This window comes from Melozone crissalis, unplaced genomic scaffold (assembly GCF_028551555.1).
Source record: "Melozone crissalis strain CALT ecotype California unplaced genomic scaffold, PUWL_Pcris_2 ptg000088l_1, whole genome shotgun sequence".
Classification (NCBI taxonomy): domain Eukaryota; kingdom Metazoa; phylum Chordata; class Aves; order Passeriformes; family Passerellidae; genus Melozone; species Melozone crissalis.
The window spans coordinates 1,225,969-1,247,977 of record NW_026535865.1 but is presented as its reverse complement, the minus strand read 5'-3'; the positions used below and the strand labels follow the sequence as shown (position 1 = coordinate 1,247,977).

At 44.4% G+C, this 22,009-nt stretch overlaps 1 protein-coding gene across 2 annotated transcripts in view; it reads left to right on the top strand.

The window, feature by feature from the left end:
- Positions 1-22,009, top strand: part of ELAVL1 (ELAV like RNA binding protein 1) — a 33,147-nt gene that overhangs the window by 5,775 nt on the left and 5,363 nt on the right. For both annotated transcript variants that reach the window (XM_054290931.1, XM_054290932.1), the window contains exons 2-4: positions 11,422-11,525; positions 12,905-13,058; positions 16,123-16,348. In XM_054290931.1, the coding sequence (XP_054146906.1) occupies positions 11,422-11,525; positions 12,905-13,058; positions 16,123-16,348 (484 nt within the window). The remainder of the gene's footprint in view (positions 1-11,421; positions 11,526-12,904; positions 13,059-16,122; positions 16,349-22,009) is intronic.

Sequence of the window (22,009 nt, the reverse complement as noted above, 5' to 3'; positions counted from 1 at the left end):
GTCAGGTGCTGCAGGGTGGTGACTGGCTCAAGTTCATGTGGCAGGGCAACTACTCATTACACCAGTGCAGTGAACTCAGTCTAGAAATGGAGTTCTGAAGTGTTCTTGTTTGTGGAAAATACTTAAGTATTCTCTTTGACTGAAATAGTTTCCTTTTGCGTGCAAAACACCCATGAAATTGTTTATGCAGGTTTGCTGTTAACTGTGGAATTGGAATGCAGCATTACCTCTGGATTTTTTTTTTCTACCTCTTTAATCACATTTGGTGGTATGTGATTTCTTTAAATGTGCATTCAAGAATGCCTTGTGGCAATGGTTAACTTAATGAGAAGTGCAAGTGGTTTGCAGACAAATTGCCCAAATACTGGAAATGTGAACACCAGCTTTGCCAGCTCCACTTAATTCCTTTTGTCATAAAGGTGGCCACATAAACTGCCTCAGAGGTGGTAACTGAGTTCTCTCAAGGGTATAGGAATACAGTTAACCTAAATCAGAGAATCCTGGAATATCCTGAGCTGAGAGGGACCCTCAGGGATCATTGATCCCAGCCCCTGTCCCTGCACAGCCACCCCAACACCCCCACCCTGAGCACCCCTGGGAGCTCCTGCAGCTCTGGCAGCCTTGGCACCATTGCCTGGGCAGCCTGGGCAGTGCCCAGCAGCCTCGGGGGGCAGAACCTTGCCCTGAGCTCCATGCCAAGGCCTGGCACAGCTGCAGCCCTTGCTGGGCTCCTGTCCCTGTGCCAGAGCAGAGCTCAGCCCCTGCCCCTGTGCCTGCCCTGGGGAGGAGCTGCAGCCCCCGAGGAGCCTCCCCTCAGTCTCCTGGGCTGCAGCTGAACCAGCCAAGTGCCCTCAGCTGCTCCTCAGCCCCTTCTCCTCCAGACCCTTCCCCATCTTTCTAGCCCTAAAGCTTGCCTGGGTTCTTTCAGAAGGGTCAGAGCACAGGCAGTAGAAGCAACAGCTCTGGCAACAGTTCTTGGGCTCTGTGTCTCAATATTTGGGGCATGTCTCGGGTTTTCAGTGGATTTGTGGTGCCCTTGTTATGACCCAGAGTGCTGGCTGCTGTCAGGATGGGATGGCTGCAGGACACCTGGACTTGGAGCTCGTTGCTCTGAGCTTTGTCAGGTGTGCTTGACCTAAAGGAGGTTGAAGTTTTTGTTCTGGTTGACCCCTGCTTGGGAGCAGTCAAGCACTTGTTTAGCTGTTGCTGAAGCCAGGTCTGTGTAGCAGTCTGGCCTAGAGCAGAGCTTCCAGGGCACTGTGAGCAGAGACTGGGCACTCTGCTGTGTTTAGCCCATGTGCACTTGGGCTGGTGATGATGTGCTGTGGTCTCCAGCAGTCATGGCAGCCCCTGTTCCTGGAACAGCAGAGGCCTTGGCAAAAGAAAAGCTGCCTTTGCTGGAAAGGATGGTGGAGCTGTGAAGGGAGTGCCTGGGCCCTGTCACTCGGGCTGGGCAGATGTGTTCTCAGTGAGGAGGACCTATGTCACCAGGTGAAGGGCCTGTGAGCAGGTTGAAAACCAGTCCTTGAGTTTGGGGTTCATCAGCAGTTGGAGGGGAGCCTGTAGTGAAGCTCCAAAGGTTTGACATGCAGGGTTCTGTTAGAGCTGTTGGTCAGTGATGGCTCTGTGTGCACACTGGGGTGTGCAGTGATGCCACCCTGGGGGCAGTGCCTGGGCACTGCTGGTGGTGCTCCCGCTCACAGGGTCCCTCAGTGTTCCCTGGAAGCTTTCAGGCAGGGCTGGCACAACAGGCAGTGACTCCCTGCAGGTTTGGAGTGTCCTTCCACTGTCTGGACACAATGAGAGGGTTAAATATAACCCTCCTTACCATGCAAGTCAAAAAGGCCAAGAGAACTGTACAGACCATTCCATGGCTCTGCTTCCTTTGCTTTTTTTCCCCCTTATGAAGCCATACAAATGAGCTATGTAGCAACATCTTTGGTTGTGTTCTAATAATTTTCAACATGCTTTTAGTGGGAATTATTTTTCTACATCTTAAAATACTTTTGTTTTCTTCCAATGGGGTGCTGCATTTCTGCAGTGTAAAAGTTGAGTTCAGCTCAGCCTGTGACTGGGGTGACAGCACTTGCTGAAGCTTTTGTACTGTAATGTTTGCAGCTAAAGAAGTGTTGTTATTTGAAAGTTGAAGTTTCTTCCTCAAGAGAAGGAAGAAGTGAATTTTTGAGCCCTCAGCATTTTGAACAGTCAGATTTTTTGGTTCCAACAACAGGTGAACAAATTTGGTTCTGTTTAAAGAAATGAGATCTTCCTCCAAAAAAACAAGCCTGTGGTATTTCTGTACAGTTTTGGGCCTGGTGTTTTCTGTTTTCTTTTCACTTCACAGAATCTTGGATGCTGGCAGTTCATCTGGAAAAGGAGCCCTGGAGCAACTGAAATTAAATCTCAATAGAGAAATGTTCTGGAACTGAGAGAAAGGGAAAAAATAATAAAAAAAGATCATATAGAAATGATAATTATGCAGAGAGGCTTTGTGAAATAAAATTAATTACTAGAAAGCCCCTACCCTTTTGTTTTCAGGATTTAAAGCTGTTATTGTTGAATTTTTGCAGTATTGTGGAGATGGTGAGATCCCTGTGAGCTCTCTGAACCAGGGTTGACAACAAACTTTTGTCAAGTTAGCTTTGGAGCTGTTGACTTTTTCCCAAAGAGGTATCTGAGTTGTTGTATTCATCTTTGTTTCAAGGCAAATATCACTGATTTTACATAAGAAGGAGAGGAAGCTTTATTTGTAATTTGTAATGTTTTTCTGAGTTGTTTTGAAGGTCAGGCTTTCCAAACCAGCTAAATGTGCTTTTGCCCTTAAACTTCTGTAAATGAGACTCTTCATTGTTGAGCTATGAACCAAAACAGGGATTGTGTCGTAAAACCAGGGGAAGCAGTGGGGACACATTCTGGACTGGAAAGTCATTATCAATATAACTAGATATTTCTTTGTTTCCTTGCTAGTTCCTTTCTGTTGCCATCAAGTGTCTGTTCAGTAAGATGTGCTGCTTTGAAGCCTTGAACAGAAATGGGAATTGGCTTAGTGTGCAGTGTGGGTCTCAGTGACAGGAGCTGCCACAAAGCTGGGTTCAGGCCCTGTAGAAGGAAGATCCTGAGCTGCTGCACAGACTAACAGGAAAGGGTGAAACATTGTGGAAATGCTGAAATACAAGGCTAAACTTGCAGCTCTGTACTCTGTGTAGGTGGAGCAGGTGCAGTGATTGCCCTGAGGTGTTGGTGTGACTGACCCAGCCCTGCAGGAGCAGAGGGCTCCCCAGGGCCCTCCGGGTTAGGCACAGCCCTGGGCTGTTTGCCCCCAGCCTGACACAGACAGGACTCTGTGGGGTTTCTGGTGTTCCAGAGACTAAATTGTGGGAATTGGAAAAACAGAAACTTCCACAGACACTGGAAGATTTGATCTGCAGCCTTGGGAGAAGCTGGGATTGATGTAAAAATACAATACACAGACATTAAGCAGAAAAATCATAAACTTATGTTTCTATAGTTATGAGAAACTGTACTGGGTAAGACAGTGAAGGTTTATAATGTAGGAGTGTGGTTGTATAGAGTAAGCTAAGAGTTTAGAAGTTATAATAGAAGCATATGTGTACATGTGTGATAATGTCCCATTGGATAAAAGTATGCACAGTGCAGCAGAGGTAAGTAAAGGTGATAGGTTAGAAAAGCAAAATAAACCCTGTGGCAACTGTCTATTGGTTTAAAAAGTTATATATTGTCTTGGAACAAAGAACTTGTGACTACTTTGAGCTGTGGCTGACTGCCTGCTCCTCTAAAATCTCAGCATCTGAGACTGATGTTCATCTGAGCAATAAATCATTCTTAGCCAGAAAATTGTCCCATCCCTTCATGAAAAGTAGCAAAAATGATACCAAATGATAGTTTTGGGCAGCATTTATGACTTAACTGGAGATGAGGCAGATGAAAGTATTTCAGAATGATTAATTGTTGCTTCAACAAATTCTTTGGGTAAACAAAAAAATATTTGCTTCCATTTGACGGAATATTTTTGTTAGGCAAAGTAAAAGTGAAATTTACTTTTAACTGCTTCGGTACCTGCACTGAAGCTTCTGTACTCAGTTCTGTCTCCAGTAGTGTGTTTGTGTGTTTTTTGGAACCACTGTGGTCACCACAGCACAAATGGTTGTGTCAGAGACAGCAGCTGCTCAGTGGTGGGGCAGGTGAGAGGACATCCCTGAATTGTGGGCTAGGGGACTGGATAAGAGAAAATTTTTGGTTCAAACTATGGGTCTTAGCTACAGCTTCATGTGTTTCCAGAGTAGCTGAGATGCATAGTCTATACCATTAATGAAGGATTGAGTGCAAGGCTGGAGCCCCTCTGCTCTGGAGCCAGCCTGGCACAGCTGGGCCTGCTCACCTGGACAAGAGAAGGCTCCAGGGACACCTCAGAGCCCCTTTTGGGGCCTGAAGGGGCTCCAGGAGAGCTGCAGAGGGACTGGGGACAAGGCCTGCAGGGACAGGACACAGGGAATGGCTCCCACTGCCACAGGGCAGGGCTGGATGGGAGATTGGGAATCAGGAATTGTTCCCTGGCAGGGTGGGCAGGCTCTGGCACAGGGTGGTGCCCCTGGATCCCTGGCAGTGCCAAGGCCAGGCTGGACAGGGCTGGGAGCACCTGGGACAGTGGGAGGTGTCCCTGCCTGGGGCAGAGAGTGGAATGAAATTGTCTCTAAGGTCCTTCCCAACCCAAACCATTCAATAATTCCATAATTTCCTGTATTTAAAGAAACATACTATGAATTATATGCTAGAAGTTATTCTACTTATTACTGTCTATGTTGAGATGATGGAATTTGATCAACATAGACATGGAATGGAAAATCAAACCCTTAGTTGTTAGTTTTGAAAATTGGTCATTAAATACTTCAGATGTTTTGACATAAATCCTTCATGAGGCTGCTTTCTTTTTGATGTAAGGACACCTTGCAGTATGAAAACAAAAGCTGCTAAGGATGTACCAAATAGCAGGTCCTTGTCTCCAGAGCCAGGTGTTCTGTCTCGTGGCTGTCCAGGATGATGTTTGCCCTGTCCCTGTGGGCACTGCTGGCTCGTGCTCCATACCCTGATCCCAGCTCCTTTTCCCTAGAACAGTCTCCAGCCAGTGAGTGTCCAGTCTGTTGTGGCCAGGGTGTTTCTCCCCATGGTCAGGGCTCTGCATCTGTCCTTGCTCATTCCATTGGGTGCTCTTGGCCTGTCCTCTTGGCAGCCTGACCCTTCAGGCTGGGACAGGTCCCTCCCAGCCTGGTGGGATCTCCAGTCTGGGTGAGACCACGTTCCCATCGCCTCCTCCACATTGTGCATCACGAGGCAAGCTGCAGGTCCCAGCAGAGACCCTGCAAACTCCACCAGCTCCAGGCACACAATTTGGGGGGAGGGGGGATGTTTTTGTCTCCTTTTGAAGATGGATGTGGTGCTTTCCTTCCTTCTTCCAATTTCCTGATCTTTCAAAGATGAAGCAGTTTTGGCAGGGACATGAGCCTGGTGCCTCATCACCCTTGCATAGAGCCCATTTCATCCCCCCATAGGTTGGACTGGGACCAGTTCTCTCAACCAGTCAGTGCCTGGCTCAGTGTTCATCCACTGGCCTTTCTCTGGGAGCTCTTTCCCAAGTGAGGAGCCTGTTAGATTCTGCTGGTGAGGTGAGGCACAGAAAGCATCCCGTGCCCCTCTGCTCAGATCACATATCAAATCTGCTGTCATACTTCCAGCCTCATGCTGCTGGGACAGCAATAGATTATTTTCTTGTTACCCTTGATATAATTCTTTTGTTTCTTTCCATTCTTTCCAAGTCTGAACTGCATTTGAGCTCTGCCATTCCTCAGACACAGTGGGCAGTGTTTCCAAATTCCTCCTGGTGTAGCTGTTACTCCTTCTATCTCCTGTGCTTTCAGTTTCCCTTGGAGCTCTGCCACGGCTCCCTGCTCAGCCAGGCTGCTCTGCTCCCACATCTGTGTGTTTTCCTGGCTGTTGGGAAGCAGAGGATGCTGTGTGTGTGCTGGGTCACCTGCTCTGCCAGTCCTGCCTTGCTACACTTCCCTGTCAGAGCCCTTGTCGTAGGAAGGGGACCAGGACACCAGGTGGTTCATCACAGGTCCAGTTTATTGAAGAAAGTATCAAACACTTATACAGCAAATAATAAGCTTATGAATATTCTGTAAGCCAAGCAATCTATTGGTTAAACTATACCATGAACTCTTCCTCATTCCTTAGGGGTTACATCTCTCTTTTCTCATGTCTCTTTCACTATTTGTTATCCTACTACAGCTAGGCCCAAGGACACACTATCTCACAGGTGCAGGACTTGGAATTAGCCACGGCTTTGTACTTTTCCAGTCTCTAGCAGCTAAATTCCCAACAAGCCCTCATGGGGAAGTTGGTGCAGGATGGTTGTGGGCTGATGTGATTGTGGAGCCCTGGTTGTACAACAGTGTAACTGTGCTAAAGAAGCCCACACAAGGCACATCTGAGCACTTTAAACTTTTCTTGTCCTCAGACAGCCACTGCTTTGAATTCTGCTGATGCCTGGTATTTTTGTGGTGCTTCTCGATGCATTCACACCTATTTAAGCTCTCTGGTTGTCACCCCTGGCAAGGTTTGTAAAGCCAAACAAAAAACTCAAACCCGGCTCACGTCCTCCAAAAACTGATTCCCAGTTCAGAAAACAAGTTCTACACTAAGTTGCCATCGTGCTGAGGTGCACTGACGTAACAGGAGCCAGGTTTGATTTTGGGGTTTCTGTGGAGGACAGGAGGAGAGGATCTGCGTTAGCTGCTGTCAGTGAAGTGTCCGGTGTGTGTCAGACTCCTCAGTGAAGCTGGAGGTGTCAGCACTGGGCTGGGAATGAGGAAGGAGCTGGTGACTGAAGCTGTGTCTCAGGAGCTGGGAAAGGAAGCAGGGACATGGACAGAAACCCAAGTGATGCACGGAAAGAAAAGCAGTGCCCTCTCTCCTGAAAGGGCCTTTTATCATGGAAACAAAACTTGATTCTTTCTGCTGAAGGAGTGTAGTATTTTGCTTAAAACTAGGTTTTGTAGTTACTTTGTTAATTATTTGTGCAGATAAGGACCTACTTGTTGCTCTTTTTTAGCTTTCTCTCTTGAGTAAATTTATATTTATGTATATGCAAACTTTTAAACTGTCCACTAAAATATTTTGAAAACTGTTACAGCACCAATTTCTTTTGTGCTGCAGGTTTCTATAGCAGGCAGGGAACATCAGGAGAAAGCAAAACAACATCTCTCCTTGCCTGGGGTAAACACTTGACAGCAGTCATAATATTGTGTAAATGCCAATTCCTTATATATTTCCTGTCATCCTCAGCACAGAGGTAGATTGTTCTGTTTTGGAGTAAAATGAGGAAGCAAGGAGCATTCCTGCACAGGCATCTGTGAGGTGGACATGTCTCCTGCAGTGACAGCACTGCTGTGTGTTGGCCCAGCCTGTGTCGAGATGAACACCAGGCACTGAGTGGGAGGAGATCGCTGAGGCTGATGCTATTGGGTGTTTTAGAGCAAGATAAGTTAATATATGTTCTCAGTTTTGAATGGATTGGGTTTTTCTAGCACTTAGGGACTATAAAGGCATGTTATACTACTGTAGTTTAAAGGTGGTAAGTACAGATGAAAAGGGATGGTTTACATTCTAGATTATTGTAGAGAAATACAGGTAAGTGATAGTTTTACCTATTGTCAGGTAAAAGCTATAGGACTGTAATATTGGGGTTCAGTGCAAACTTCCTGCCAAATGCCTGGAGGGAGTATGAGAATGAACCTCTGTGATCCTGCCACTTTCAGAGCCTTCTTTTTTTAGTCAGTGTTTGTTTGGGTAAAACTGTGTTACATCCCTGCCCCCTCACTTCCCAGGACATTCAAATTGTTGGATAAGGAATAGCCATTGAAGAACCTGTATAAAACTGGAAGTGAAAAAGATGCAGAGTTTTGCTCTGACAGAAACAGAAAAGAAGGCCAGACAAAAACAGTAAAAAATGGTACAGTTACTGTGTGATGGCACTTTGGGGACAGACACTTGGAAGGATGTGTGTGAGGTCCAGGACAGGACTTGTACAGGAACAAGTGGACACAGAATATGTACACCTGAGTTTGTAGAAGGAAAGCCTTGGCTGGATGCTTCCATGGTAGAATGTGCTTCCAGAGTGCCTGGCAGGCTGCTTTTAATGTGGGCTTGTGTGTGTGTGTGTGTGTGTGTGTGTGTGTGTGTGTGTGTGTGTGTGTTAGGGCACAGTTTCTGATTCCAGGACTGGGCCCAGGTCACAAGGTGCCTTTTTACTCCTGGGTGTCTGTGGATGTTGCAACTCAGGTCTGGTTTTATCCTGTATATAAGTAACTTAAAATTCCTTGTCACTGATCTCAAACTATGCATAACCACCTAACTTGTGTGATGCTTTGGAAGGAAACAAAGGAGTGTGGCAGCAGGGGAGAGGGGGGATTCTGTCCCTCTGCTCCACTCTGGTGAGACCCCATCTGCAGAGCTGTCTCCAGCCTTGGAGACACCAGCACAAGAGAGACATGGACCTGCTGGGAGTGAGACCAGGGGAGGCCACAGAGATGCTGCCAGGGCTGGAGCCCCTCTGTCCCTCTGCTCTGGAGCCAGCCTGGCACAGCTGGGCCTGCTCACCTGGACAAGAGAAGGCTCCAGGGACACCTCAGAGCCCCTTTTGGGGCCTGAAGGGGCTCCAGGAGAGCTGCAGAGGGACTGGGGACAAGGCCTGCAGGGACAGGACACAGGGAATGGCTCCCACTGCCACAGGGCAGGGCTGGATGGGAGATTGGGAATCAGGAATTGTTCCCTGTGAAGGTGGGCAGGCCCTGGCACAGGGTGCCCAGAGCAGCTGGGGCTGCCCCTGGATCCCTGGCAGTGCCCAAGGCCAGGCTGGGCAGGGCTGGGAGCAGCCTGGGACGGTGGGAGGTGTCCCTGCCTGTGACACAGGGTGGAATGAAATGGTCTCTAAGGTCCTTTCAAACCCAGACCATGCCATGATCTACAATTCTATGCCTGCTGTGTTCTCTGGGAACTTGTTGCAAGGGAAGGACTCTCAGTGTACTGAAGACAACATAATAGATTTATGAGTGGAATCATTCTCTTCTTCACCTGTCAGGAAAACAGTCCCCCAGTCCTCCCCAGTGCAGCATCCATGCAGGCAGTGAGAGTCCTCCAGGGCTCACTGTGGGTCACACTTACAGGGATTAGTCTTGTTTGGGGTATGTTTCCCTGGTCCTAAAGGGCCCATTTCCATATTTTTTATTAGGACCTGGTTCTGTTCAGTAGTTTGCTGGAATATTCATGTTTATGTGACTTTTGAGGCAGACTGAAAATATCCATAAAGCAGTTGTTGCTCTGAGCCTTCAGAGCAGGGCTGGACCTGTGAGAGATGTTGGATCCTTCCCATCCTTGGAAAAGTCACTGCCAGCTCTCCACCTGGTATCTTTTCCCTCTTAAGCTTACTTTTGTTTTCTTAGTCTGGAGAAATAAGGTGGGGTGCAGGTGCACAACATTTTTCTAATTGTTCAATTACTCATTTTGTGGATCAGAGGTAAATAATCTCAGCAGGTAAATGGGTGGGAACCAACTGTGTTTGATGTCAATGACTGACCACAATAAAACAAAAGGAATGTTATAAAGGAATCACAACAATCACGCTGTGGGTACATGTTAGACACATTGATCAGAATTTTGCAGCTGTTGTCTGTAGGTCGCCAGAGGATGGAGTTAAATCCTGCTTGGCTGGCACAGAGCAGTTTGCTGTTAGTTGTGTTCTGTGTCTGGTGTCACAGAGGCTGATTTGGAGCTGCTTTAGCACCAGGTCTCTAAGGGAACAGGATGTTGTTTCTGTGGGAGGCTTGAACACAGGGGATCTGGCTTCTCTGAGAGTTTTAGCAGAAGGCAGAAATTACCTGGGAGTGTTTATACAAAGGGTTATTAGACAGCAGGCTCTGGCATTGTGTGGGTTCAGCTGAGTTACTGCTGGATTGGCTTTCACAAGGAAGCAGCCAAAGGCAGAGGCTGTGCCAGGAGCTGTGCAGCTCTGCAGCCAGTCTGTTGGCATGAAAACACTGAGGGTTATTTGGGCCTTCCTTCCATTCCCTTGTGGATTTTACACTTGCAATCTCGATGTCTCAGCAGACTGAGCATCCTTTTTTCTGTATCTGAAGTTAATCTGCAGTTCTCTTGCAGCCATTTTCTTCATTTCCTCTGACATTTGTGCCATGATATCATCACTGGACACCCGTGTCTGTATTTGGTGTTCTGGAATGTCAGAAAAGCATAAGGAAACTTCCTTGTCAGCTAAGACCATTGCAGAGCCAAGCAGTGTGATTAAAAAGGGCTATTTCACCACAGAATCCTTTACCATAACAATTAGCTTTGTCTTCTAGTGTCCTCAAGCCTCACAATAGAACTTAATAACTTAAAAGCAGCATATTGTTAGAGGAAAATAGCACATTTTCCTATGCATGCTTGCAGTTTTCTTTAGAAAATCCCACAGATCTGACAGAGACAAGGAGAAGCTGGCTAAAAGAGGTGTGTCTTGGGTTGAATTGCAGCTTTTTTATTGTTCTGAGACAGTCTTGAAAGTATTTTAGTTATTTTTAGACCTACACTGATAAGAACCTGTAATTCTTGGGAAATTGCAACCCAAAATTATCTTAGTATGTAATGTTATAATTGATAGTAGCAGTTGTGGAGATTGGAGGTAAAAGCAAAACATGTAAGTATCCAAATAAATATCCTTTTCCTTAAATATTTTAAGGATTTTTATTATTAATATCAAATTATTCCTTTAAGAGTAAACTTAATTAAGGTAACAATACATGGATTGTCTGCTTTAAACAGAATTTTTCACTCTTCTCTATGATGCTGTGTTTGGGAAACTGGCTGCTTGTTAGCTGTATTAATGGAGGATTGGAAACTTCTTTTTCCTTCTTGTCCCTGGGGTGGAGGTTGGAATAGCCAAAGAAATCATGAGGGTCTCATTTCACATCTGACAGTTCATCCATTGACATTTTCTCCCTTTCTGCTCTCTATCCACAAGACTTTGTACTGATGGACTCGATTGAGTCACTGCCTTTGTTCCACACCCATGAAGTTTGCAGAGTTGGTGTTTTAGCCCTAAATTCCTTCCTGTTAAGGGGTGCTCTGTCCAGTGCCTGCTGTCTGTGAAGGCAGAGAGATGTCCAGAGTAGAAATAAAAGACCTGAATTACTCATGATGTGTGCCAGCCTTGGGAAACCTCCTTGGCTCACTGAAATATTTGCTGTGTGGATTGTGTATGTTAAATTCACTTCTTGTTTGCATTTCCTTTCAATTTAGTAGTGATAACATAATTTTGTTAGGATTAATTTTAAAAAATGTTCTTCCCTTTAGGACACAGCTTAGGCTACGGCTTCGTGAACTACGTAACTGCAAAAGATGCTGAAAGAGCAATAAACACACTGAATGGCCTCAGACTTCAGTCCAAAACCATCAAGGTGGGAGCTCTTCAGTTGTCTGTGAAAACAGCCTTGTAATAAACTTTATTCTGATGGTAAAGTTTGTGTGCTCCCAGCTGCAGCAAGCATGAATCTGGGAGGAGAATAGTGAAGTGTTTTGAAACAGCTTAGTATTTGAGGGTTTCCTTTCTTTATTTTCCCACCATTTTTGCAGTAGTAGAGATACCATTATAGATGGTTGCTAGGTGTTTAACTCATGCACATCTTGGATGCTTCATAATATTTATTGTAAATCTTGTTAGTACATGTGCAAACAACAACCTGTGCTCTGTGGAGGACTCGCTCCTGCTTAGGTGATTTATGCAGCTTTCTCCAGTAGTAGAAGTTAGGACAGAAAACTGCACCCTACTCATGCCATATTTTCATGAAGTTTAGGGAATATACTGACAGTTCCTGATGGGAGCTGTGGCAGGGCCAGTGGCTGAGTCAGAACTCAGGATTCTTGGTGTGGCAGAAGTGTTTGCTGGGAGCATTGGTACTGGTCTGTTGCTGTCTCCTTACAGCAATGCTAATATAGTTGTTGTCTCTTGGGTTAGCCCAAAATGAGTGGCATTATGTAGGGACATGCCCTTTTTCCTTTTGTTTGAATTGATTTTCCCCTACTCTCTCAGTTCCATTCTTTTGAGCTCCAGTAAAAATGCATGTGTTGGTGTGAAAAATGCATGTATTTCATGAGTGGCTTTTTGCAAATATTAAAATGAATATTATATGTGTTGTGTTAGAAAGCAATGCTGTATTAATTTTCTTAACTACTGTGTTAAATATAGTTTTAGGTTATAAAAATGGTTAAAATAGAAACTATGGTATGTAAGATGCTTTGTTTAAAAGAAAGGACTTGCAGTGAGATAGCAGCCACAGGACACCTGAATCTTTCAGAGAAAAGGAATTTATTGCTCTCTTATCGGAAGAAACAAACTTCTTCCCGTCCTAAGGCGCTATTAGGATTAGAGGGAAGAAGTTGACACTGCCCAGACAGAATCCTGTGTTTGAATAGAATTTATGCATCATGTATGAAGTGTATGAATATGCAACAGGCTGTTGTTCTTAAGGGTTAATCCTTTGTTAATGTGGATCCTTTTTCGGGCTCGTGATGCCCAGAAAAAGGTACCTGGACATCCGTAACTCTTTGTATTTATTGTCTCATATTGTCCTAATTCAATTTGTCCAAATTGTTATTACTCTAATTGTGTTACTATTATTTTTAACCATTTTATTACTATTAAACTTTTAAAAATTTTAAAAACAAGTGATTGGCGTTTTTCACAGTTGGTAATGGGGAAGTTAATTAAATTGGCTCATGACAATAAATTGATCTTCCCTGTTAACAGCCTGAACATGTGTTTTTATTTCTTTCCAAGGTTTCCTATGCCCGCCCAAGCTCTGAAGTTATCAAGGATGCTAATCTGTACATCAGTGGCCTGCCCCGCTCCATGACACAGAAGGATGTAGAAGATATGTTCTCCCGTTTTGGGCGCATCATCAACTCACGCGTGCTCGTGGATCAAACCACAGGTGAGCTCTGGGGCCTTGGCTGTGGGAAACTGGAGTGTGCAGCATGTGTTTGGTGTTTTCTGAGACTGGCAGTACCTAAACTTCAGTAAATTAGACTTCCACAAGTTATCATGACATCTGCTGTCAACTGGTGATAGAATTTTGACAGGATATCCATGTTCAGTGATTTTTTTTTTTAAACACAGAATGACTCAACACTGCCTTTTCCAGCTTACAGCCCAAACCTCAGACCTTGTTAAAATAGGATTATTGTAATTTTTATCAGCTACTGATTTGCCAAATTACTTTCTTGCTCTGATGCTGGCACTGCAATGCACTGTGTTTCTGGGCCATGTGTGTAACCTGGAGTGCTGACCTTACTTTGACTTTACACACGTGCAGCTCTTATCCACTGGTCAATTCCAGGCCATAGTTAGAGATTTAAAGCAAAACAAAAATGTGTTTTGTCTTTTGTACCAGCCTGGAACTCACCCAATTTTCTTATATTTTAAACCATGTGAGATGTCTTACAGACTTCTGTGGTTACTGCTAAGCAAGGGAATGAATTCCCTACACTTAGTACTGCTCTGAAAATTCTAAATGTATTTTGTGTATTAAAAAAAGAAAAAGAAAAGAAAGGAAAAAAAAAAAGAAAGGGGAGAAGCCACTTACTTAGGGACTTGGCTCAGGGGAGACCAAAGTTAAGGTTTTCGTTGTGATGGCAGTTCTGACTCTGTTACAGTGTGTTTTCAGAGTTTTAAGTTCTTACCCTATTATTTCAGACAGTATAACTGTCTGGCTTATCCTGTCACCCAGCTGTTCTGTGGTTTTACTGGTAGCCCATATGTCATGTATTAATCTGGAGAGAGCTTTTACAAATACACTTTTTTATTGATTATGCATCTGGTGTATTGGAAGAGAGGACAGTCCAATTCTAGCAATTCCACATTTAACATTTATAACTGGGATGTGCATTTATACACTTCAGTTCAGGAGCAGCTTTCCTGCTCTGTGAGGAATCTGCTGTAGTTTGGAGTGGGCCATCAGCAGCTCCTGGTGGGCTCAGTCTGAGTGCAGGCTGAGATCTGCAGGGCTGTGTCCCCATCAGAGCCACCTCCTGTGTCCCCATCAGAGCCAGGCACCACTTGCAGGTGTTTGGTCAGATGGTGCTGCAAATGTGACTGTGCATCAGAGAAACCTGAGGTGGCTTGGTGAGATCAGGGGACTGACATGACATGGAAGGAAAATCCCATCCTGCCTGGAGAATATTATTTGTTTTGCCCAACTCTGATACCTGCATGGCCCTGTCCCTAGAGCTGGTTATCGAGGATGCAGCTGTAGTGAGAAGCAAGAAAAAGACTTGGGGAGCACAGCAAACTTAGTAATGCAAGTCTCAAAACTAGTCATCCCTCTCTGGCAATCTGTGGGGTCTGGAGAGCATCTGGATTTGACAGAGCTGTAAAATGAGATTACAGAAGTTATACAAATAAAATCTCCCCAGGAATGATATAGTTTTCATGGGTGTGCTGAGGCCTAATGCTGTGTAATTCAGCTCAGAACAGACCAGCTGCTTTCCCTAATAATGCATTGGCTGAGGAGTGGGTTCTGTTGCATCTCACAGTTAATTCATGCAGAGCCTGGCTTGCCATCCCACCAGGAATGTGGCTATGCCTTGGCTTTAAGCCTGCCTCTCATATCTTGATCTGCTCCCGCTTCAGACAGGTTTTAATTTGTACTTAGCTGTACCTTCTCACAGAGATGGTACTCCAGCTCTTGAAAATTATTCTGTTTGAAAATACACTTTCTAAAATATTTACGTTTTAAACGAATGCTTTGGGAAGCACTAGGATGAGCAGCGTGAAAGTGGAAGAGTCACAGTAACTGAGCTCTAAGATAGCCTTGCTGAGTTCTGAGTGATGCTGCTGCCCTGGGCCTTCCCCTGGCATGGGGCTGATCTCAGTGTACCTGAGCACACAGGGCTGGCAGCTGTACTCTGTGAGCCCATGTGTTGTTATTTATCAAAAGGCAATCACACCTTGTTTGCATCAGACCCAGGTCTTGACACGTTGCATTTCCTTCTGTGAAACAGAGAAAATGATCCTCAACTGTTACCAACAACAGTTTATGATTTTGTGGTTTATCATAAGGTTAACTTCTGTATCTGGCTTTGAAGATGTTCCTGGGTGGATGTGAAGAAAACAAAGTATCTGATATGTCCCCTTCTGAAACAGAGTTAATTTAGGCCTACATTTACAGTCCTGGCCACAATACCTCCTTTGGAATGGCATTTAAACAAAATGTGCCCATTTAGCTTCACTGTGATAAACCGTGTTTTCAGCCTACGGTCAAGTCACAGATGAGAAGCAAGGGGAGGAGAGGAGAGCTCACAAGGCAGAACTTGTACCTCAGTCAGAAGGAAACAGCATCCAGGGACTGGGATTAGGAAAAAAATACACAAATTTTTAACAGCTGTGATATTGGTTCAGTCCAGCTACCAAGAGGTAATTCTTCATTGATTTTAATGATTAAAAATAATCTATGTGCCAGCTGGAAATAGTGCATGTGAAATTCTGGTGACATTCTGATCTCTCCATTAAAAAAGGTGGAAGTCCTTTATTATAGTCAGACATTTGTTCCCTCATCTCTGAACCTGAATGTGTTTCTAGCATGGAAAAATGAAAACATATGCAAAAGTGTTTAAATTTTGTGTTTGCAGATGAGTTTGTTTTTAACCATCTGGAGTTAATTCTTTTTTTTTACTTAATTTAAAATGTTGAGGAGTTTTTTGTAAATGGAAATGTTAATTGATGATGAATATAATGGAATTCTATCACATATTTTTTAAGTGTTTAGTCATTGTGGTTGTTATAGCTGAAATGAGTATGCTAATTTGTCTTTGGTTTCTTAATTTTGTACTTTATCCTCCAGCTGCTGAAGAAATATAAATGTAGAGAACTTGAAAGCTGTGACCATAGAAATACTGAACTTTTTTGGGTTTTGTTTTCAAAGTTATTTTGAGTTTATCCTGAACTTCAATTTTTTTTCTTTGTTTGTTTGTTTGTTTTTTTATTGGTTTGGTTACAAGGTTTGTCCAGAGGGGTCGCATTTATCCGGTTTGACAAAAGGTCAGAAGCAGAAGAGGCAATTACAAATTTCAATGGTCACAAACCCCCAGGTTCCTCCGAGCCCATTACAGTGAAGTTTGCAGCCAACCCTAACCAGAACAAAAATGTGGCACTGTTGTCGCAGCTGTGTCATTCACCAGCTAGACGGTTTGGAGGGCCAGTGCATCACCAGGCACAGAGATTCAGGTAGGTTAGGAGGAATAAATGCATTTAAGGCTTGCTCCTGTTCCCGTGGCGGTGTGGGGAGCTGTGCCCCCGCAGCTGGGCAGTGATACCTTCACTGCAGCATGTGTGAATGAATACATAGTGCACTATGTGTCCTCAGCGTTATGTAAAGAAACTGTTGCATTAAAATATGATTAAAGAAAAATCTTATTTGCAAAATTTATATTGAAGTTAGTGTTTAAAGGTACCTGCACTCTGGTGGCTGTTTCCACTACTGGATTACAGTGAGGGGACAGCAGCAGCAGGTTCCAGGTGGGTGTTGGTAGGTGCCTGTCTCAACAGATCCCCGTTCTGTGGTTTATATATTTGAACACAAATAGAATTTGGCAACTTAATTAAAGCTCTGAATGGTTGGTTCCAGCAGGGAGGTGTTACAATAAGAGAGGGAAACTTTTTATTTCTGATGAGGAGGTTCTGTGGGATTCCTTCCTGCATTGCCACCTGTGCAGGATTCTGCCTTCCCTCGAAGCCTCAAGAGTTTACTGATGGGAATATTGAGCAGTTGCAGCTTCCTGTCTGCTTCCAGGGCTATGGAAGACTGTGCTTTGCCATAGAAAATTGCTTTAGTTACTTTGAATATGAATTGCTTGAATTGGAAGTGCCTTGGGTGTTCATGGAGGAAGCTGATGGTTGGAGGGTGGTCTGGAAAATGCAATGTATTGACTGTCTTGCAGAGAAGCAACAGGCTTTGAGATGATATGTATTTCTGAGAGTAGTGCTTCCCTGTTGAGAATTTACTGCTTTTTTTTTGTTTTTTGTTCTACTGTAAGGGATCCAATCAGCTCAGTAAAATTGGACTAAAATCTCAGCCACCTTTTAGCTGTGCTGCTGTTCCAGTGTTGCTGTCTCCTGTCCACAGTGCTGTAGCTCAGCAATTTGAGCACAGCTCTCTGTAATGGCTCTCCAGAGAAAATTCGTACTTTGTAGTCAGTTGTGGTTTTATCCTGAGAGTGGTTGAACACTTTGCTCAAGGAGACAGTGAATTTTCTCTCCTTGGAGATGCTGAAACCTGGCTAGAATTGATACCAAAAGGGTTCATCTGATTTCTACTGTGCCTGTGTAGTTTTAGCAGGAAACAGAGTATGTGGGGATCTGCTTTCTCAGCAAGGATGGTAGGAAGATAAGGGGAAGACATCTGGCTTAGGGATGCAGCCACAGCCAAAACAAGGACTGAACCTGGGAAATGGGGGAGAGCTTTATGGCAATGAGCAAAACATGCACATTGTGACTGTATATAAGCAACACACTTGTAGAAGATCACGTGCACACAAGGTGGAGTTATCCCCTGTGCAGCCAGGCCTGTAATGAGTGATGCATGCCCTTCTGAACACTACATTGGCGTTAAGGAGTTTTATTTGACTGATTTCTGGTAAGTTTTGGTCACAGGATGAGCCCGAGCAACCTGCCCCAGGTGCCTTGCTTCGAGCAGGGGGTTTCTTAGAGGATTTAAATAAAGGATAAAGGTTCCTGCCAGCCTCAGTTGTTCCCCAGTTCTCTTCAGCTGCAGCCCAGGGAAGTCAGCTGAGGCAGCTCCTTGTTTCCCTGAAGCAGTCACCCAGATCTGCACACCAAACCTCCTGAGCCACACCAAGGAATGAAATTCTGCGTTGTTTGCATTTAGGTGAATTATTAAAAAATCAACACATCTGCCCTTTGTCTCAGCCAGGGCTTCAGTGTGTCCAGTTCCTACTCAAATCTTTTTCATTCTTAACATTCTTAATTTACTTGGACATTTTCATCATCGTTCTTCCCCCTAAAATCAAAACACCAGGATTGAAATGCATCAGAATAAGGAGTGCAAATAATATTCACATCTATAATTAAGAGACCAAATACTTTTAATTCAATCCTGTAATGATCACTCAGAAACAATAAAAACTATTAATGTGTTTATATTAAGAGCTGCTAGTGAAACTAAATTTTAATAACCAGTTTGTTCATTATTCTCTTAATTTACCATTTAGAGCAGCATTAATGTCAGTTGTGTGCATTTCAAAGAATCACAGACTGGTTTGGGTTGGAAGGGACCTTAAAGCTCATCTCATCCCACTCCTGCCATGGGCAGGGACATCTTCCACTATCCCAGGGTGTTCCAAGCCCTGTGCAACCTGGCTGGAACACTCTCAGGGATGGGGCAGACACACAGAGTATTTCTCTAGGCTTGGGGTGTCACAGTGGGGGTTAAGAGGAAGAAAATGTTGTGTCTGTGTTCCATTCCTGCTGCCCTGGGAGCTGTGTCCTGTGCCCAGTGCCTGTTTGTCAGCACGCCTTGGCTGGCTGCTGCTCCCAGTGCAGACCTGCTGGTGGGGAAAGAGCTGAAGATTTTGGGGTCCCAGAGCCTGGCAGAGGTGGGAGTAGAGGTGAGGTACAGCTGTGCTTTCAGGAAGATGTTGTGGACACAAGAGCCCCCAGCTGACCTGCAGACACAAGCTCTTTATCTCTGCCGTGTCACAGATTGTGAGAGCTGCAGCACTTGCTGCACAGCTTCCTTCCCTCAGTCACTCGTGCAGGCACCTCTGTACACATGTGCACAATGCTCACACCATGGGGTCATGGAATTACTGAGGTTGGAAAAGACCTTCAACATCATCAGGTCTGTCCCACAACCCTTTGTATTTTTCTTTATTGTTAGCTGCAAGTTCTCCTAGTGAGTCTGTCTTCCTTGAAGGATGCTGAACTGAAGGAGTTGTGATTACTCATGCTGTGGTTAAGCTCAGGAACCTGAGTTTGGGCTGAGTCTTGTTTGTTTTGGTAGTGAACAAGACAGGATGAATGGATAAGCAGCTTCCAGAGAGCCCACAGTCTGTATAAATTAAAGTTGTGATCTCTGCTCCACAGAGGTTGAATACGTAACCTGATATTTTGATTACATTTCAACTCATTTCATCATAATCCGTGTAAATCCAGGATTAAACCTTTAGTATCTAATTTGTAATTATTAATTTCCTACAGATATTTCTCCAACCCTTTGCTTAATGTTCTTTTAATCCTTTTGAGTTCCTGTGGTGTTTGTGGCTCACATCAGGAGCTGGTCTTAATGCTGTGTCCCACTGGATTCTGGACTAATTCAAAGACCCAGGCTCTCTGCTTCCATCCAGAGGGAATGATGCCACAGCATGAGCTTGTCTGGAGAACAGATAACACATCTGGGGTGGGCGTTTCCTTAGAGTGTAAGATTTGTTTACTTAAAGAAAATAGCAGATCTCCAGGTGCTGAACTGTGATGAAATGGAGGGGTTTAGCTCCTGTAGCATGAGGAGGCTGCTCAGGGCCCCTGGAAGTGCTGTGCTTTTGCAGCTCACCAGAGCTTTGTATTAGAACAACAAACCTCAGTTATTGCCAGTTCAGCTGATAGTGCTTTCAGACTTGTTCAGGGTTGGAGCCAGTTCCCAGTTCCTGTAATGGGCATAACTCTGCCAGTATCAGCCCATGAGTTCTGCCCTGAATCTGCCCTGAATGCCTGAAGGGGAGCCATTTCTGATAGTTCTTAGATTCACAGGGAAATGGAAGAGGACTGTTTAACCCTGCCAGTGATATGATTGCTCAGACCGCTCCTCTACACCTGCTTGGTATCATTCCAGTGAAATTGTTTAAATTTTCACTTTTAAAGCAATGTATAATTTGGATGCAAGCTGTGTGTACTGAGTACAAACCATTTCATCCAGAGTAGCATTTCACCAAAGTTCTGGAAGAATATGGGATTGAAATCCCAGTTGTTTCTATTCTTCCTTACATGGTTGTTTGACCCAACACCCTGATTTTTTTCAGGCTTAGAGCTTGTGTCCCTGAGTTCTCAACAAGATTTGTGTTGGCCACAGCAGATCTTTTCTGTCTGTAACAAACACAGTAGAACAAGTTACTTGTCAGAAGGACATTGTCAGTGTAGCTGAGCTCCTGCTCTTTGTGGAACAATTAAAATATAAAAAGCTGCCAAGCTCAAGTGCAGTGGCAACACAAACTGGGATTAAAACTAATGTTCCTGCTTATTGGCATCCCACCTGTGCTGCTGTATGGAACTGTCCTCAGAGTGCAGGCAAAAGAGTTCAGCAAAACCAGCACAAAGCTATGATAGGGGAGGTTTAGGTTGGATATTAGGGAAAAGTTCTTTCCCCCTAGGGTGCTGGGCACTGCCCAGGCTGCCCAGGGAATGGTGCCAAGGCTGCCAGAGCTCCAGGAGCTCCCAGGGGTGCTCAGGGTGGGGTTGTTGGGGTGGCTCTGCAGGGACAGGGGCTGCACTGATGATCCCTGAGGGTCCCTCCCAGCTCAGGAGTTTCTGTGGTTCTATGAAAAGAATTTATAGGACTTGCATAGACCTAAAAAGAAACTGCTTTCATTTAGGAGTGTCATTTCTGAGATTACATCCTCCAGTGAGTTCATCTAATCTCAGGATCTGTTAAACAAAGCAGGCTGTCTGTCTAATGACAGAGGGAGCAAAAGGTCATTGATAGAAACAAGAAGCTTATAAAGTAAAAGAGTTACGATGGAAAATGCACTCTTGTTGATACCTAATGCCCCAAGATGTGGCTTGTTGGGTTAGCATGGCTGGAAAGAACCATCCACAAATAACACTGGCTACAGACTCTTTGGGAGGGTTGAAAAAGCAGTGTGGAGGAGACAGTATAAAAATAATTTCAACAGAAATGAGAACACCAGCTATAAGTGTGCTAATACGGAGATTGTTCAAATTACAGTATTAAAGGAATTGTAAAACCACTTTCTCTGAAACATCCTGGATCTCTGTTGGTCTTCGTGTTTGCCATAGTAGGGCATTCTTTAAACATCCTTAATAAGTGTAACTTCCTAAAGGTCATCTTCAATTGGCATGGCCACAAAAATCTGTCCTGGTGGGACAGAGCTGTGTGTCAGCTGCTCCAGCCCTGCTCATGCACACTGTTACCCTGGGCTGAGTGAGAGATCTGGGGTCCCTCTTGTGCAGAGTGAGAACAGACATTCATCACATTAGCTGAATAGTATTTCCTACAAGTTGGTTGGTTTTTTTAAAATTACTTTTCTGATTTTTCAGGGGACTTCTTTGGTTTTACCCTGTTTTGTTTGGTTTGGCTATTTTAATAAACCTGTAACATTTTTGTGAAACAAAGCAGGAAGAGAGGACAATCTGTTTGAAGATAAGTGTATCCAAAAGCAGAGGTACTTGGTATTTTAAATTATTTTGTCTGTAACAAGCATTTAGATTTGTTTTCTTGCATTTAACACCATTGCTCTTGTACAACTGATTGCATGGGATATGCAGTATCATGATTTGGTGTTACCTGGGCTCCTGGGCAAAGCAGGCAGGGGCAGAGCTAATAGTGACTGCTGGAACCAACGTCAGGCAATTCTGAGCTCAGTGGTTTGAGAAGGGATTCAGGACTGGTGATCTGTTGAGATGGAAACTTGACAGATATTAAGATAAATTCATCCTACCAGATTATTACTCACTTGGAAAGAAGCTACACACAACTGAAGGTGTCTGTCAGAACAAGTAAGTGTATCAAGCATGCAAGCACAGGAACGTTTTTATACAAAGCCAAAAGAAATACCAGATGTGTCACCTCTTCATCAGATCGTAGGGGTTGGTATGTCTCATTCACCTTGTGGTACTTCTAACTGCTTTTTCAGTTTG